This window comes from Physella acuta, unplaced genomic scaffold (genome assembly GCF_028476545.2).
Source record: "Physella acuta isolate Inbredline_101_S28 unplaced genomic scaffold, ASM2847654v3 ptg000915l, whole genome shotgun sequence".
In the NCBI taxonomy this organism is placed as follows: domain Eukaryota; kingdom Metazoa; phylum Mollusca; class Gastropoda; family Physidae; genus Physella; species Physella acuta.
The window spans coordinates 409,206-426,624 of record NW_026732432.1 but is presented as its reverse complement, the minus strand read 5'-3'; the positions used below and the strand labels follow the sequence as shown (position 1 = coordinate 426,624).

Genomic DNA, 17,419 nt, shown 5'->3' with positions numbered 1-17,419 from the left:
GAACACTCACACACGGGACGTCTACTAGTAAACCCGCGTAGTAAAACATACGGCAGCTTTCTTACGGCAAACCCACTTGACAGATAAAAACAGGTACGTTGTAATCACACATCGTTTTAAGAGATGCATGGACGGATGAGATTGAGAGAAAGCAGAATTTTAAAATTTGGTTTAGTAGGAATAGATAAAAACATGTACACAAATATGTATTAAATACATTGAAATGAGATAATAAAATAAATGTTCTCTCTTAAGTCTTTGAAAATAACAGTAGAAGCGTTGGTCGCTTATGCAATCTTTTTAACATTAGCGACTAGCGCTTTTACTGTTATATTTAAAGGTAGAACGTTTATTATCCAAAAGCGTGATACTACAGGCCTATATGCTTATAATTTATATATACATGGATACATTATATACATGTTGAATTAAAATTTTAAAAGCAAGTTTTTTTAGATATGATTTTATCTTAACCAACTCAACAGAACAACCTTTCAACAATTTAGAAAAGATTTACCAAATAAACGTATTTATTTATATCAGTCACTATAACCAATCATGATTCTACTTCTCGGATTTTCACTACTCGTTGGGATTTCTATAACGCAACACCAGCAGTAGGTAATGGATTACTGTTTATTGAAAACCAGAATCGATATTCATATTTAGGGAGATCACACCGAATGGAAATATGAATAATTGTAAGTTTCCTGATGATATTAATTACCTCCCTTGTGTATACAATTACATTAGTACGAAGGGAAGCAATGTAATATTAAAGTTGATAAAACTTATAAAAACAAGTTAAAATGAAAAGTAATAAATATTAACTATTTGATTTTTGTGTATTAAATTGTGGATGAATACAATAAAAATAATTATAAAATATTCCAAAAATTTGTTTTTTTTTATAAAAAAAACAAATTTTAAAAATAAATACTTTAAATTTTTGGTTGGACTGTCAATTTAAATATTTCAGTGTTATATATCCCGCCGCAATGATTTAATTACATTATATAATGTTGGATCCCTTTCAGGGACATGTATTTTAAACAAAAACAAGTTAATAAAAAGTCTAGTGACAATTTACGCGCAACTTCCTTATGTTATCCATAACAATTTTTAATTTTTTGTGACCGAACGAAAGGATATTTTTTGCGCTAAAAACCTACACGATGCTCAGTTTAAATTAAAAATATCATCCTAGGCCTACACGATGCTCAGTTAAAAAATTCTTAATTAATTTTTTGTGACCGAACGAAAGGATATTTTTGAAAACTTTCTTCGGCAATATTGTTCTAAATTATGGCAGAAATCGATTGGTAAATGTTTCAAGTCGCTAAGTGGTCTGGTTGCCGAGATATGGACCAAAAACTGCATTTGTTCAAGGTTTTTTGGCTTTTCCGGGTAATCCAGGAAGGAATTCCGGGAATTTTTTTGGCCCACAATCATCCTTGGAACTTGCTTAACATATTTGCTTTTGGAACTAGTCCTCGATATTGCTTCGTTGAGGAGGAGATACCACTTAAAGCTGCGGACACACATCCATTCATTCATCGATACATCCAGAAATGACGAGTTAATAATCGCAATTGTCCGTATGGAAATTGCGCTAAAAATGTATTTTAAACAAAAAGTAGAAAAAAATAAATAAAAAAGAATGATACGGTATTTTTGTACATCACCAAAAATCAGTGCATTGTAATGACAATGTTCTGTCCCTAACTACCGTATATAATTTGTAAACACCATCTGAGAATATCTTACCTGGCTGATTGAGTGATCACTACTGTTTATTGATATCACTTTTTGTTATTGAATATAGTAATCTTTAGATTCATTTTACATACTGAACATTTTATTATCAATTAGATTAAAATCGGGATATTCATGGGCTGCATTTGGGGATGCACTAATCTGCAAAGTTTGCAAGAAACTACTCAGGTACAAGATGCTAAAAATTGAGTAATTAGCATTAATTATAAATTGACAGACCACTGGACAGATACTGTGTTAAAAATCTTAACACTAAGGCACCGAGAGGAATGAAGATGTTTGTTTTAAGAGGGGACTGCGTTTAAACACTGCATCAACATAAAAAAAAAGAGAGGACACTTATGATAATGAAGCGGTTTTGGTCTGAGTGTTAAGGGCCTTCTTCCTTGAATGGCTATCTTGGTCAACCACGAGGTCGCCTGCACAGCTGTGATTGGGGTAAGTCCGGGGCGCCGATAGGGGGCGGGCTGGGACAAAAAGCGGAGTATATAAACATTCTCTGCTGATATGGATGTATATCTCGAGGAAGGGAGGGGTAGTCCATATATGACGTCGTACACCTAGGAGAAATGGAGGGGGGGGGGATGTTCATGTTATGTGAGGAGGGGTGATGGGTCTTCAAAGATATGACGTACCGTACATTTTGTAAGGGCTAAAATGGCAAAAAGGCTTTTTTTTAAATATAAATTTGTGATTTTCTTTTAAAATTAGTATTAACAGGTTGGTGGAATGTGTGACTTAATTTAAAAATGGGGGGTTCTGACCAAGTGTAACGAAGGGTGGGGTATTGGTGATGAGAGTAGGGACCCGATGGAGTGTGACCACTCTACCCTACAAATTTTAGGACGAGATTCCTATACCGGCTGGCTTTTGTATAAAGAAATGTGGAGTGGGGGGGGGGGGGGTGAGAATCGGGGGGGGGGGGAGGGGAGTGTGACGTCAATTATGAACGACGCTGTACAGAGAAAGAAGGAGATCCCGAAAGTACACACATCATCTTTTAACAAAGTGTCTAGGTTTATTATTACATCATCTTTTAACAGTGTCTAGGTTTATTATTCACGATGCTTTTTATCGTAATCGTAGCACGCAACGAGAAATTTTATATCATAAACCATTAAAATATTATTAGTATTTTTGGTTAGGAAATTGGTGTTGATAGATTTATGATTAAATTGTGATTTGCAAGGTTAAACGATTTTTTAAAAGACTTTAACAGGGATCTAAAGCATATTTACACGTGTGTTATAACATATTTACAAAGGTGTATTTGCGCTAGTGTAACAGCAAGTTACCACAGGTATAACAGCACATTTACACAGGTATAACAGTATATGTACACAGGTATAACAGCATATGTACACAGGTATAACAGTATAATTGCACAGGTATAACAACACTTTTACACAGGTATAACAGCATATTTACACAGGTATAACAGCATATGTACACAGGTATAACAGTATAATTGCACAGGTATAACAACACTTTTACACAGGTATAACAGCACATTTACACAGGTATCACAGCACATTTACACAGGTATAACAGTATATTTACATAGGTATAACAGCATAATTGCACAGGTGTAACAACATATTTACCTGAGATGGCCAGTGGCTTAAAGGTGTTACAATCACCTATAACGATGTCGTCAACAGCGATATCACTGGTGTAGCCATAACCCAACACGCCTTCAAATATGATCTAGAGATCAATATTAGAAAAATATCATCTATAGCTCCATATTAAAACAACTTTAACATATAGGAGAATATTAGAAAAAAATATGATATTTAGTAAAATATGGTCTATAGAAATGTATTTGAAAAAATATAGGCCTACCTATGACAAACGATATAAATTAGACCAATGAAAAAAATAGCATGTAAAAATAAAATAGTGAAAACGAATTATAACAATATTACTAAATAAATAACAAGCTAAATTATTTTTTCACCAAACCCTTCGCTCTTTTGTAAGGAGTAAAGTTATAAGAATTTAAATTTTATAAAATTTGGGAAAACTCACGGTAAAAGGGGTGTTACTCCCTTCAATTGCTAAGAAAACTTGTTTCCATTGCTCCCCCTGATCCCCGACTATCGTGATGAGCGCGTTGTTTTCTGTGGGGTTCCTGCTTCCAGGGTTGACCTTGTAGACGGTCAGGTTCCCCATCAGGTCCCCGTGCATGGAGGTGTAGAACCTATAAGGGAACATGGGAACATGTTAAGGTAGGCTGGTAGAGACGTCAGTTGTTAGAATAGAACTAACTGGTAGAGACGTCAGTTGTTAGAGTAGAATTAGTTAGTAGAGACGTTAAGACGTCAGTTGTTTGAGTAGAACTAGCTGGTAGAGACGTTTGGATGTCAGTTGTTAGAGTAGAACTAGCTGGCAAAGACGTTAGGACGTCAGTTGTTTGAGTAGTGCTATCAATGCTATACGTAAATAGTGCTCACACTTTTTAAATTATAATGTTTTACATGGCTGTGCTAGCTGCAGCAGTTTTTAAATACATGTCAGGTGCTATCTTACTAAATGTCAGGTGCTATCTTACTAAATGTCAGGTGCTGTCTTACTAAATGTCAGGTGCTGTCTTACTATATGTCATGTGTTGTATTACTGCATGACTTGACTTAATCCTATTTACTTGTGGAGCATATGGCCTCACCCATAACCTTTCCATTTTGTCACATTATTACATGTAAAGTGATATATTACTGTATGCCAGGTGCTGTATTGTTAGATGTCATGTGCTATATTATTAGAAGTCACGTGCTGAATTGCTAGATGTCAGGTGCTGTATTGCCAGATGTCACGTGCAGTATTGTTAGATGTCAGGTGCTGTATTACCAGATGTCAGGTGATGTATTGTTAGATGTCAGGTGCTATAATACCAGATGTCAGGTGCTATAATACCAGATGTCAGGTGCTATAATACCAGATGTCAGGTGCTATAATACCAGATGTCAGGTGCTGTATTGCTACTTACACGAGGCAGGTGGTGGAGAAGCCCATGTTGATGACAGGGGACACCAGCCTGGCCTTCTGTCTGGGACTTCGGTTACTGGCCTCTACATAGGCGTACACACCTGCAACATGGCGGAATAATGGCGTCGGTTTTCTAAGTCAGCATGGATCGTGTGGAATTAATGTGGTGTGTTTGGTGGTGTGGTTAATGTGGTTTGTTGCGATGTTGGAATTAATGTGGTGTGTGTAGTGGTGTGGTTAATCTGGTCTGTGTGTCGGTGGAATTAATGTTATCCGTGTGATGGTGTATTTAATTAGGTCTGTCTGATGGTAAAACCAATGCTATGTACCAGCAGTGTCACTAGGTGTAGCGTGGACCGCAAGGGGTGTCTTCCTAAGTTACCGAGCCGAGTGACACCCACACCTAATGACACCCCACCCAATGACACCACATATAGTGACATCTCTAAAGAAACCCCCACCTAGCGATGCCACTGCTTATAACTGTATCATATACAGGACAACTGAAACAACGTAATTTTTACAAAAACAGCTCCTGGTCAAGGAGACAGCAACTGACCATAGACAGTACTCAGGGTGTGATCCACATTGGGTCCCGTCCCCTCGGACATCGTGGGTCCGGCAAGTAGAGTCCAGTCAAGGTCATCATCACTGCCCTGGGTCCACCCACAAAATGGCGCCGTCTGGTTGTCAAAGCTGCAGTATTTCAAGGTGCGCCCGCCATTCGACTCTGTGAGATATATATATATATATATATATATATATATATATATATATATATATATATATATATATATATATATACTAAAATTCCGTTTTTGGTTGATTATTAGGACATACACTACAGTAGTATGTTGTTATACAGATCTACATATATATATATAGAAGAATGAGCCCGGTTAAAATATGTTTAGGCCCTCAAGTGAAGGTTAAAGTTAATGGTAGAGGTAAACAAAGTAAAAGTAGTTAGATTTAAAGTGGACCAACGTTGCTGAAAATGAACGACAAAATTAATCAAACATTTGATTGGTCAATAATTACTCACGTAAGCAAACCGGATGTTGGCCCGACCACTCCCCGATGTCGAGACAAACTCTCTCCGGAGCACCAATGAGGACGTAACCGCTGTTGCAGTAGTAGTACAGCTTTGAGCCGACAGAGTAGTCTGCCCCTTCTATCCTGCCATTGGTCAGATTTCCCGGCGATGAGCAGTTGGTGATGTCTGAAATGGCGGGAAAAGACGAGCTGATAAATGAGCTTAAAAAGTTATTAAAATGTTATTATAGTTCAAATTAATATTCCTTTATTTTCTTAAAATTCTAATTTGTAAAATTAAAAATCTTCAACACCATTAAACGGCTCGAATATAACACGCAGAGTTTCTTCCAGGCATCTCTTCGGGGGGGGGGGGGGGGGGCGAACCCCCCCCCCCCCCCCCGAAAATTTTTTACCGCCCCCCCTCCCCGAACGAAATGAAATTTATATAATTTATATAGAAAATATATACTTTTAACAGTGTCCGCCCCCCCCCCCCCCCCCGAAGAAAGTCTACCGCCCCCCCCCGAAAATTTCAAGTGCCCCCCCCCCCCCCCCCCCCGGAGAAAAAAGTCTGGAAGAAACACTGATAACACGGCCAAAATTGGGTGAACCAATGCTGTATTTAAACTATTTGCTTTGAATCAAGCAAATAAAAGTTCTTGTTGTTTAAACGTACCCATGCACGTGTATAACACCAATGCCCAACAGCAATACTGAAAACTCATTTATCGATATTAGTATCGGCAAATCGATCATTAAAAGCTCCTGGTATTTACCCAATGTTATTGTGATGTACCTAAGTATCTATTTGAAGAAAATCAGCCTTACCACACCTATACAAGACATTGATCTTGTCCATGTCGCCTCGCGACAGCCCCACCCTCTGGCCCATGACCACGCCCACCGGAAGGTCCTGTTTGGGCACGATGGTGGGCTTCCGGCGATCTTTGGCGAACGTGTTGTTGGCGTAGTGCATGACGGAGCCGTAGTCGTAGGGCAGCCGGAGGAAAACCTCGTGACTCTCGGAGAGGTTCCGGCGTTGGAAGTTGGTGCGGTGCTCTGGGGAGAGGTCACAGGTGAGAGGTCAGAGAGGTCAGACAGGTGAGGGGTCAGACAGGTGGGGGTTAGGACAGGTGAGAGGTCAAACATGTGAGGTCAGACAGGTGAGAGGTCAAACATGTGAGGTCAGATAGGTGAGAGGTCAGACAGGTGGGAGGTCAGACAGGTCGGAGGTCAGACAGGTGAGAGGTCAAACAGGTGGGAGGTCAAACAGGTGGGAGGCCAAACAGGTGAGAGGTCAAACAGGTGGGAGGTCAAACAGGTGGGAGGTCAGACAGGTGAGAGGTCAGACAGGTGAGAGGCCAGACAGGTGGGAGGTCAGACAGGTGAGAGGTCAGACAGGTGAGAGGTCAGACAGGTGAGAGGTCAGACAGGTGGGAGGTCAGATAAGTGGGAGGTCAGACAGGTGAGAGGTCAGACAAATGAGAGGTCAAACAGAAGGGAGGTCAGACAGGTGAGAGGTCAAACAGGTCAGGGGTCAAACAACTCAAAGGTCAAACGGGTCAGGTGTAAAGTAGGACAGCTATAAAATAGATTAGAGGGTCATACAGATTAATTCTCAAACAAGTCTAAGATCTAACAGGTTAGAGTACATCCGGCCAGTTTCAATTAGGTTAAAGGTCATACGGTACAGAGACTAAACATTCAGGGGTTAACCAGGTCAGAAGTAAAGCAGCTGGTCGTGTCAATCAGTCTAGAGATAAACAGATCTGACATCACAAAGATAAAACGGGTCGGAGGTCAAGTAAGTCAATCACCGTGTATAAAGTACACCCGTCATTTTAAATAAGTAATCTCATTGTCGAAGCTTTAATTGTATTAAAAAACATGTATAAAATCCTTCAATAAATTACCCCCCCCCCCCTTTCTTCCACCCCCACCTGCCCGCTCCTCCCCTTCTCAGCTAGTCTTTTATAAATAAAACCTCCCGTTGAAAAACTAGAGATTGCCAGGCATCTTATTGAGTTTTTTTTTCAATACGATAACGGAAAAAATAATGGTGACTTCCCCGCGACCTTGACCTTACCCTCCTGAATGTTGTCCCACATGACCTGGATGAAGTCGTCCCTGTCACTTCTGCTCTGCTCGTGCCAGAGCCCCAGCGCGTGCAGGATCTCGTGCTGAATGGTGCCATGGTTCAGGCAGGCGTCGCCCAGCGCCACCTCCTGGGATCCGCCCGTCCTACCCACGGGACTGTAGCAGCTACTGCACACCACAAGGTACGAGGAAATCATTATATAGGATATATATATATATATATATATATATATATATATATATATATATATATATATATATATATATATATATATATATAGGCCTATATATATATATATATATATATATATATATATATATATATATATATATATATAGGCCTATATATATATATATATATAGGATATATATATATATATATATATATATATATATATAGGATATATATATATATATATAGGATATATATATATATATATATATATATATATATAGGCCTATATATATATATATATATATATATATAGGCCTATATATATATATATATATATATATATATATATATATATATATAGGATATATATATATATATATAGGATATATATATATATATATATATATATATATATATATATATATATATATATATCTATAATATAATCGGGCTGAGCGTGTCCTTCCGTCCGTCATCGCTATAGATTTTGGGACTATAAAAGTAAACTGCGCACCACGCTGTGCTTTTCAGTGCACCGCAGTGTCTTATTATAAGTATTAGAGTAGGGTTTGTTTATATAGCGGCATAGAGCTATTTTATAATTGCCACGGTTTTTACTCTTTCGCATAACGTCAAGAAAATATTAAATACACGCAAACTGCTAAAACGTATTAAAAAGATTAATGTCAAATATGATTTTAGTTTATATTCCTACAAAAAATGGATACATTTCCATAAAAGTAGGTCGAAAAAGCTAATTAATTCCACTTTTTTTTGTGGTAATTGTTTCAAGGGAGGTAATTTGAAAATATATTTAACTCAACAATAATTTAAGTTAATCTTTTTTTTATTACTACCGCATTGATTAGTCTATGTTAAGGTTCATAATTAAAAGAGAAAAATGTTAAGATTATTTATATTATTTTCTAATTAGTCTATGATTTCTCAAAATCACTATTTTTTGTTTTTGTTTTTTGGTGCTAACAGATGGTGAAATTTTATAATTATAATATAGAGAATGGTGGAAAGACTCTCTCTGGGCGCGGACGCCTGGGAAAAGCGTGATTTTCGGTGGTAATTCTAATTACATTGCCAATGTGTTTTCTTAGAACCATAAAAGTAAACACCACTTGCCGTACATTCATTTGCATCGCATTGTTTTATTGTAAGTTATGGAGTAGGATCTATTTATGTGACTTAAATTTTTAATGTTGGAAAGGGTCTCTTTGGGCGCGGACGCCTAAAAAGCGTGTTGTTTGGTGGTGATTCTAATGTTGTGGTTGTGTTGTTTTTTTTTTTTTTGGTTGTGTTGTGGTTGTGTTGTGGTTGTATTGTGGTTGTTTTTTGGTTGTGTTGTGGTTGTGTTGTGGCTGTGTTGTGGTTGTGTTTTTGTTGTGGTTGTGTTTTTGTTATGGTTGTGTTGTAGTTGTGTTGTGTTGTGTTGTGTTTGTGTTGTGGTTGTGTTGTGGTTGTGTTGTGGTTGTGTTGTGGTTGTGTTGTGTTTGTGGTTGTGTTTTTTGTGTTTGTGTTGTTTTTATTTGTTTTGTTCTGTTCCAAAGTTGGTACATTTAAAAAAGATTTACCGTGGCGGAGCACGGGATGCAGCTAGTATATATATATATATATATAACGCTGCTGGTAGTGTGTCAGTCCTTCCTTCCGTCATCGCTATAGATTTTGGAACCATAAAAGTAAACATCGCACCATGTAGTGCTTTTCAGTGCACCGCAGTATCTTATTATAAGTAATTGAGTAGGGTTTGTTTATATAACGGCATAGAGCTATTTTATAATTTCCACTGTTTGTACAATTTTGCATAACGTAAAGAGAATATTAAATACACGCACATTGCTAAAACATATTAAAAGGATCAATGTCAAATATCATTTTCGTTTATATTCCCAGAAAAAGTGGATACATTTCAATAACATAATAACAGTACGGTAGAAAAATCAAATTAATTTAACTCTCTTTTCTAATTTTGACAAAGGAGGTAATTTAAAAATACATTAAACTCACGCTAATAAAAAATGTGAATGCAAATATACGTTCGTCATAGAAGGAATTAGTGTTGCGATAATATAATTTGCAAAATGTGAATGCAAATTATTCGGATGTGTAAGAGGAAATTATTGTTTGAAAATAATAATTAGCATGGATTGATAAAAGACAATATTTTATTTATTTTATTCACTAAATGTAGGCCCTACTGTTTATTACTAAGACTTATAATTTTTAATCAACTATTCAGCACTATTATAGACGCGTCATCACGTTCATTAGGTGCGCAATGGTTTTAGTTATGAAACGTTATTGTAAATTTTTAAAATTTAAAGTACTGGAAAAAAAATGCGTGAATGGATAAAGTGAAATATTGTAGGTAAAACACGGATATTTTAAATACTGCCTATTATTTATACTGTTTACTAATTATTATTCTATCTTTCGGTTTGCGGACAAGTTAGGGGTTTTATAGGAGAGGCGTAGCGAGGGGGGGGGGGGGGGGGCATATGTCCCGGGGTGCCGACCTTAGGGGGTGCCAAAGTTGGTTGGAAAAAATATGCGAGGGGGGGGGGGGTGGAAATCGAAAGTTTTAGGGCGGAGGGGGGGGGGGGACAGGGGTGCAAATCGAAAGTTTAAGGTTGGTGCAAATCACCGGAAAGGGCGCGATTTGGCGCTACGGGCTAGACTGTGAGCAATATGCCTTTATGATTGCATTCAAATTGTGTTTATGTTATGAGTGTTGTGTTTGTTTTTTCGTTTTTGTTTTTGTTTTTTTGTTTTGCGTTCGTTTGTGTTGTGTTTAGTTTTGTTCTGTTCCCAAGTTGGTATATTTAAAAATGATTTACCGTGGCGGAGCACGGGATGCAGCTAGTATATATATATATATATATATATATATATATATATATATATATATATATATATATATATATATATATATATATATATATATATAAGGAGATGTTTGTTCTGAATAGCATTAGTGTAATGTGGTGTTGATAATTGAGTCTGTGTATGTGGGAACGTGTGAGTGTGTATGTGTATGCGCGGTGCAGTGGTTTCTTTGTATAAGCCTGTATATCTATGTGTATGCGTGTTTGTATGTTTCTCTCATGTATGTGATTGTGTAAATACATAAATATGTTATGAATGCATATTATTGAGTCAAATGCGTAAAAATCCTGGACTGACAATGTGAATGAAATCTGTGGACGGACAATTTGAAATGTGTGCACGGACAATTTGAAATGTGTAGAGGTACAGTGTGAAATATGTGGACGGACAATGTGAAATCTGTGGACGGACAATTTGAAATGTGTGCACGGACAATTTGAAATGTGTAGAGGTACAGTGTGAAATATGTGGACGGACAATGTGAAATCTGTGGACGGACAATGTGAAATGTGTGCACGGACAATGTGAAATGTGTAGAGGTACAGTGTGAAATATGTGGACGGACAATGTGAAATCTGTGGACGGACAATGTGAAATGTGTGCACGGACAATGTGAAATATGTGGACGGACAATATGAAATATGTGGACGGACAATTTGAAATATGTGGACGGACAATTTGAAATATGTGGACGGACAATGTAAAATGTGAAATGTGTGGACGGACAAATGTTTGGACGGACAATGTGAAATGTGAAATGTGTGGACGGACAAATGTGTGGACGGACAATGTAAAATGTGAAATGTGTGGACGGACAATGTAAAATGTGAAATGTTTGGACGGACAATGTGAAATGTGAAATGTGTGGACGGACAAATGTGTGGACGGACAATGTAAAATGTGAAATGTGTGGACGGACAAATGTGTGGACGGACAATGTGAAATGTGAAATGTGTGGACGGACAAATGTGTGGACGGACAATGTAAAATGTGAAATGTGTGGACGGACAATGTAAAATGTGAAATGTTTGGACGGACAATGTAAAATGTGAAATGTGTGGACGGACAAATGTGTGGACGGACAATGTAAAATGTGAAATGTGTGGACGGACAAATGTGTGGACGGACAAATGTGTGGACGGACAAATGTGTGGACGGACAAATGTGTGGACGGACAATGTGAAATGTGAAATGTTTGGACGGACAATGTGAAATGTGAAATGTTTGGACGGACAATGTAAAATGTGAAATGTGTGGACGGACAAATGTGTGGACGGACAAATGTGTGGACGGACAAATGTGTGGACGGACAATGTGAAATGTGAAATGTTTGGACGGACAATGTGAAATGTGAAATGTTTGGACGGACAATGTAAAATGTGAAATGTGTGGACGGACAAATGTGTGGACGGACAATGTGAAATGTGTGGACGGACAAATGTTTGGACGGACAATGTGAAATGTGAAATGTGTGGACGGACAATGTAAAATGTGAAATGTGTGGACGGACAAATGTTTGGACGGACAATGTGAAATGTGAAATGTGTGGACGGACAATGTAAAATGTGAAATGTGTGGACGGACAAATGTGTGGACGGACAATGTAAAATGTGAAATGTGTGGACGGACAAATGTGTGGACGGACAATGTGAAATGTGAAATGTGTGGACGGACAAATGTGTGGACGGACAATGTAAAATGTGAAATGTTTGGACGGACAATGTAAAATGTGAAATGTGTGGACGGACAAATGTGTGGACGGACAATGTAAAATGTGAAATGTGTGGACGGACAAATGTGTGGACGGACAATGTGAAATGTGAAATGTGTGGACGGACAATGTAAAATGTGAAATGTGTGGACGGACAAATGTGTGGACGGACAATGTGAAATGTGAAATGTTTGGACGGACAATGTGAAATGTGAAATGTTTGGACGGACAATGTAAAATGTGAAATGTTTGGACGGACAATGTAAAATGTGAAATGTGTGGACGGACAAATGTGTGGACGGACAATGTAAAATGTGAAATGTGTGGACGGACAAATGTGTGGACGGACAATGTGAAATGTGAAATGTGTGGACGGACAAATGTGTGGACGGACAATGTGAAATGTGAAATGTTTGGACGGACAATGTAAAATGTGAAATGTGTGGACGGACAATGTAAAATGTGAAATGTGTGGACGGACAAATGTGTGGACGGACAATGTGAAATGTGAAATGTGTGGACGGACAAATGTGTGGACGGACAATGTGAAATGTGAAATGTTTGGACGGACAATGTAAAATGTGAAATGTGTGGACGGACAATGTAAAATGTGAAATGTGTGGACGGACAAATGTGTGGACGGACAATGTGAAATGTGAAATGTGTGGACGGACAATGTAAAATGTGAAATGTGTGGACGGACAAATGTGTGGACGGACAATGTGAAATGTGAAATGTGTGGACGGACAATGTAAAATGTGAAATGTGTGGACGGACAATGTGAAATGTCTGGACGGACAATATGAAATGTGTGAAATGTATTTACCCTGTCTCTGGCCGAATAAACCGAATGTAATCCTTCTCCTGCTGCCTCCTCTTGAACCTGAGGCAGGTGGAGTTCTGGATGTCAAAGATGGCGTTCTCCACCTGTTCCTGGGCTTGGGCGGCTAATTGGGCAAGGTATTAATTAATTAATTAATTAATTAATTAACAACTACAGGAATATAGCACAAAATATTGTGTTTAAGACTAAGATCTGAATGTTAGATAGAGGTAGCCCGTGTCTAGTTTTTAGATTCTCGATGAATCTAAACGGAGTTTTATTCGACTATGATACTCTCTACTTCACCTGCCCGTCGGGTTTGACCGTGTAACTTGGCCGTTTCATTTGTTATATCAAAATCTCCTAATAATTGGTTGTACCGGATGCTCTCATAATGTGTGTTGAAGATGGGGTTCGGGCTAATTTAAAAAAAAATCTGTTTCACCATTTACGATTGAGTATCTGATCCATTAGGAAACAACGACAGTAAATTGAACCCTTAGAACGCCACTATACTAAAGACATAGCGAGACAGCACTCACAGAAAGTGAAGTCGTAGATGTACGGCACAGATCTGTTGTACCAGGTCTTGTAGTACTGGGAGTCGATGCTGCGTCTCTGAAAAGTCAAGACACGTCGACTGTAAATTATGTGCTAGCTGTAAATTAGGTAGCACCTGTAAATTAGGTAGCACCTGTAAATTAGGTAGCACCTGTAAATTAGGTAGCACCTGTAAATTTGGAACCCGCTGTAAATTAGGTAGCACCTGTAAATTAGGTAGCACCTGTAAATTAGGTAGCACCTGTAAATTAGGTAGCACCTGTAAATTAGGTAGCACCTGTAAATTTGGAACCCGCTGTAAATTAGGTAGCACCTGTAAATTAGGTAGCACCTGTAAATTAGGTAGCACCTTTAAACTAGGTACCACCTCTAAATTTGGAACCCGCTGTAAATTAGGTAGCACCTGTAAATTAGGTAGCACCTGTAAATTAGGTAGCACCTGTAAATTAGGTAGCACCTGTAAATTAGGTAGCACCAGTAAATTAGGTAGCACCTGTAAATTAGGTAGCACCTGTAAATTAGGTAGCATCTGTAAATTAGGTAACACCTGTAAATTACGTAGCATCTTTAAACTAGGTACCATCTCTAAATTTGGAACCCGCTGTAAATTAGGTAGCACCTGTAAATTAGGTAGCACCTGTAAATTAGGTAGCACCTGTAAATTAGGTACCAACATGCACCTGTAAATTAGGTAGCACCTGTAAATTAGGTACCAACATGGAAGAACCCTAAATGGAAACAAACAAAATGAACCATGTTCCGACCACATGTCTTCATCAGTATAAACAAAAATGTGATATACATTTGGCAACCTTTTTATTTGTGTCTTTAGGTGTGTTTTTTTTTAATTCTTTTCTTTAAAAATATTTTACAGGCTAACCTTAAGTTTTAAATTAAACATTTTACAACTAAGATTGCATCTACTAACAACTAAAAAATCAATTACATGTATAGACCAGAACTGTTTTAGTTATAGCTGATAAGGATACACTATGCTGATTTCTAGATAGAAACAAGGTGCATTCGTACTAAAAAAAACTATTTTTAAATAGTTGCACTCACTAATCTTATTCATAAATAGGTCTGCATGCAGCTTTTATTTAGGGAATTCAAGAATGTCATTTAAAAATATTTCAATCAAAAGCTGTATAAAATCTTTCAAATATACAATTACCATTTTTTTTTAATAAAGATTGATAATAATCAAAACGAGGCGAAACGTGCAAAATAAGAGACATGTTAATGTCAGCTACAAACCACTGAACTACGAGATTAAAAATTTTATTGGACAACAAGACATATTAAAATGTGTTAGATGGAATACACATGCCTTATTTTCAGGGGGTGGGGGGGGGGGGGGAAACACACCTAATATTTATTTTCTTTTTTAAAAAAATATTATCTTTTTTTTCAGAAAAATATTTTTATTTGCCCTAGAATACTTCTGATTTATTTTATAATGGTAAGGGATGTCTGGTTTAAAGTAACTACATTACACTGTGTATGAATTTGTGTGTGTGTGTGTGCGTGTGTGTGTGTGTGTGTGGTCACAAATAAAAATGCAACATGCAGAGGATGTAAACACTGGGCATGACGTCACACTGTTATTTATAGAAAAATGCAGCTGAGTTAACAAACAAACCTTCAAGCCTTGCATATTTTAAAAAAAATATCTTTTTTTTCCATTTCAAAAACAGTATACTAACCACACACAAAGCAATGACAACGCAAAATGTACAGACAAAATAAAATCATAGCAGGAAAATGCTGAGTATAGTGATTCTATTATTACTGCTTCTGTTCAAAAATATTTTCAAAGGCAAAATGCAATATTTAAAAAAAAAAGTTTTTGTTTTTGGGTAATTTTGTTCACATGCCGGTAAATGGAGATTTCTATTTATCAGGGGCAAATACTCAGGGTTGGTGGGTAAAAGGGAAATAACTTTGGCTAACACCTGTCGAGATTTTGTGCCTTCAGTCTTTTTACTGTGACCTTCTTGTGGCTCCTGAATATACAGGTAGCGCGCCTTCTCCTGTACAATCACAGGTAAGGACGATAAACACAGGTAAACATGATAAACAGAGGTAAACATGATAAACAGAGGTAAACATGATAAACAGAGGTAAACATGATAAACAGAGGTAAACATGATAAACAGAGGTAAACATGATAAACAGAGGTAAACATGATAAACAGAGGTAAACATGATAAACAGAGGTAAACATGATAAACATGATACACAGAGGTAAGAATGACAAATACATGTAGCGTGGATAAACATGAGCTAAGAAGACAGATAAGGATGATAAACACAGTTAATTTTGAGGGCAATAATCTTCTGATGTGTAGAAGATAAACACAAAATGGGGGACGATGTTTTACAAGAAAAGTTCAAAACTTTGTGTGACACATACTGACACGCAAACTTATTCAAACACGTAGTGTTTAACGGTGGGGGGGGGGGGGGGGTAAGTGCTTAACCCAGTATATTTTTTTTAAACGAATTTCGTTCGTTTGTGTAGAAACGATTCTCTCCCCATCTTTTTGATTAACCCTAGCTATACCCACGTGATCTTTCCCACGTGACTGTCGTACCACCACGTGACCAGCTTAATGTGGTCCCAAACTCTCAACAATGTACCAAATATAATTGTGAAGGTAAGAAAAAAATAGTTTTAAAATTTTCTATTATTTGTTGACACCTCACAAGGCAATGCGACAATTAAAGTGGATGTGGACTTCCCTCTCTAAATTTGATCTTGTTATTTTCTAAATTGTATTTATATTGTTGATTAAATTAAATACTCCCACCCCCTCCTTCCTCAAGATTTGTGTCCACAGAAACTACTAATAAAACACGCTAACATGGGGACAAACTTTTCTATTTGCACCCCCCCCCTCAAACTTTCGATTTTTTTGCACCCCCCCCCCCCCCCCCCCCATCGAGATTTCGATTTGCACCCCTCCCCCTCAAACTTTCGATTTGCACCCCCCTCAACCTTTCAGTTTATTTTTCCAACCCATTTTGGCGCCACCTATGGTCGACGCCCGGGGACATATGTCCCCCCTCCCCTCCCCATCCACTCTACGCTACTGGGATAAACCACATGTTAACCTTATAAGTTACATGATAAACCACATGTTAACTACATGTTAATCACATAAGTCACATGATAAACCACATGCGATCAACACAAAACAAACCACTATAATACCACAAATGGATAAGCATCAACAGGTAGATAAAGAAAAAAAAAAGTAAAACAACAACCCAGACTTGCCCATTATAAGCCATTAAAACAAGCAGACAAACCAAAAACCAGACTTACTCAAGCCATTAAAACAAGCAGA

At 37.6% G+C, this 17,419-nt stretch overlaps 1 protein-coding gene across 1 annotated transcript; it reads right to left on the bottom strand.

The window, feature by feature from the left end:
* Positions 1-3,385: 3,385 nt before the first annotated feature.
* Positions 3,386-16,160, bottom strand: LOC131953265 (MAM and LDL-receptor class A domain-containing protein 1; the record flags this gene model as incomplete). The annotated part of the gene is given in 10 exon segments (XM_059316371.1): positions 3,386-3,483; positions 3,808-3,979; positions 4,766-4,865; positions 5,324-5,494; positions 5,810-5,986; positions 6,631-6,861; positions 7,889-8,067; positions 13,510-13,630; positions 14,049-14,124; positions 16,023-16,160. Coding segments are annotated over 10 exon segments (1,463 nt in total), but the record flags the coding sequence as incomplete, so codon positions are not given.
* Positions 16,161-17,419: the final 1,259 nt, after the last annotated feature.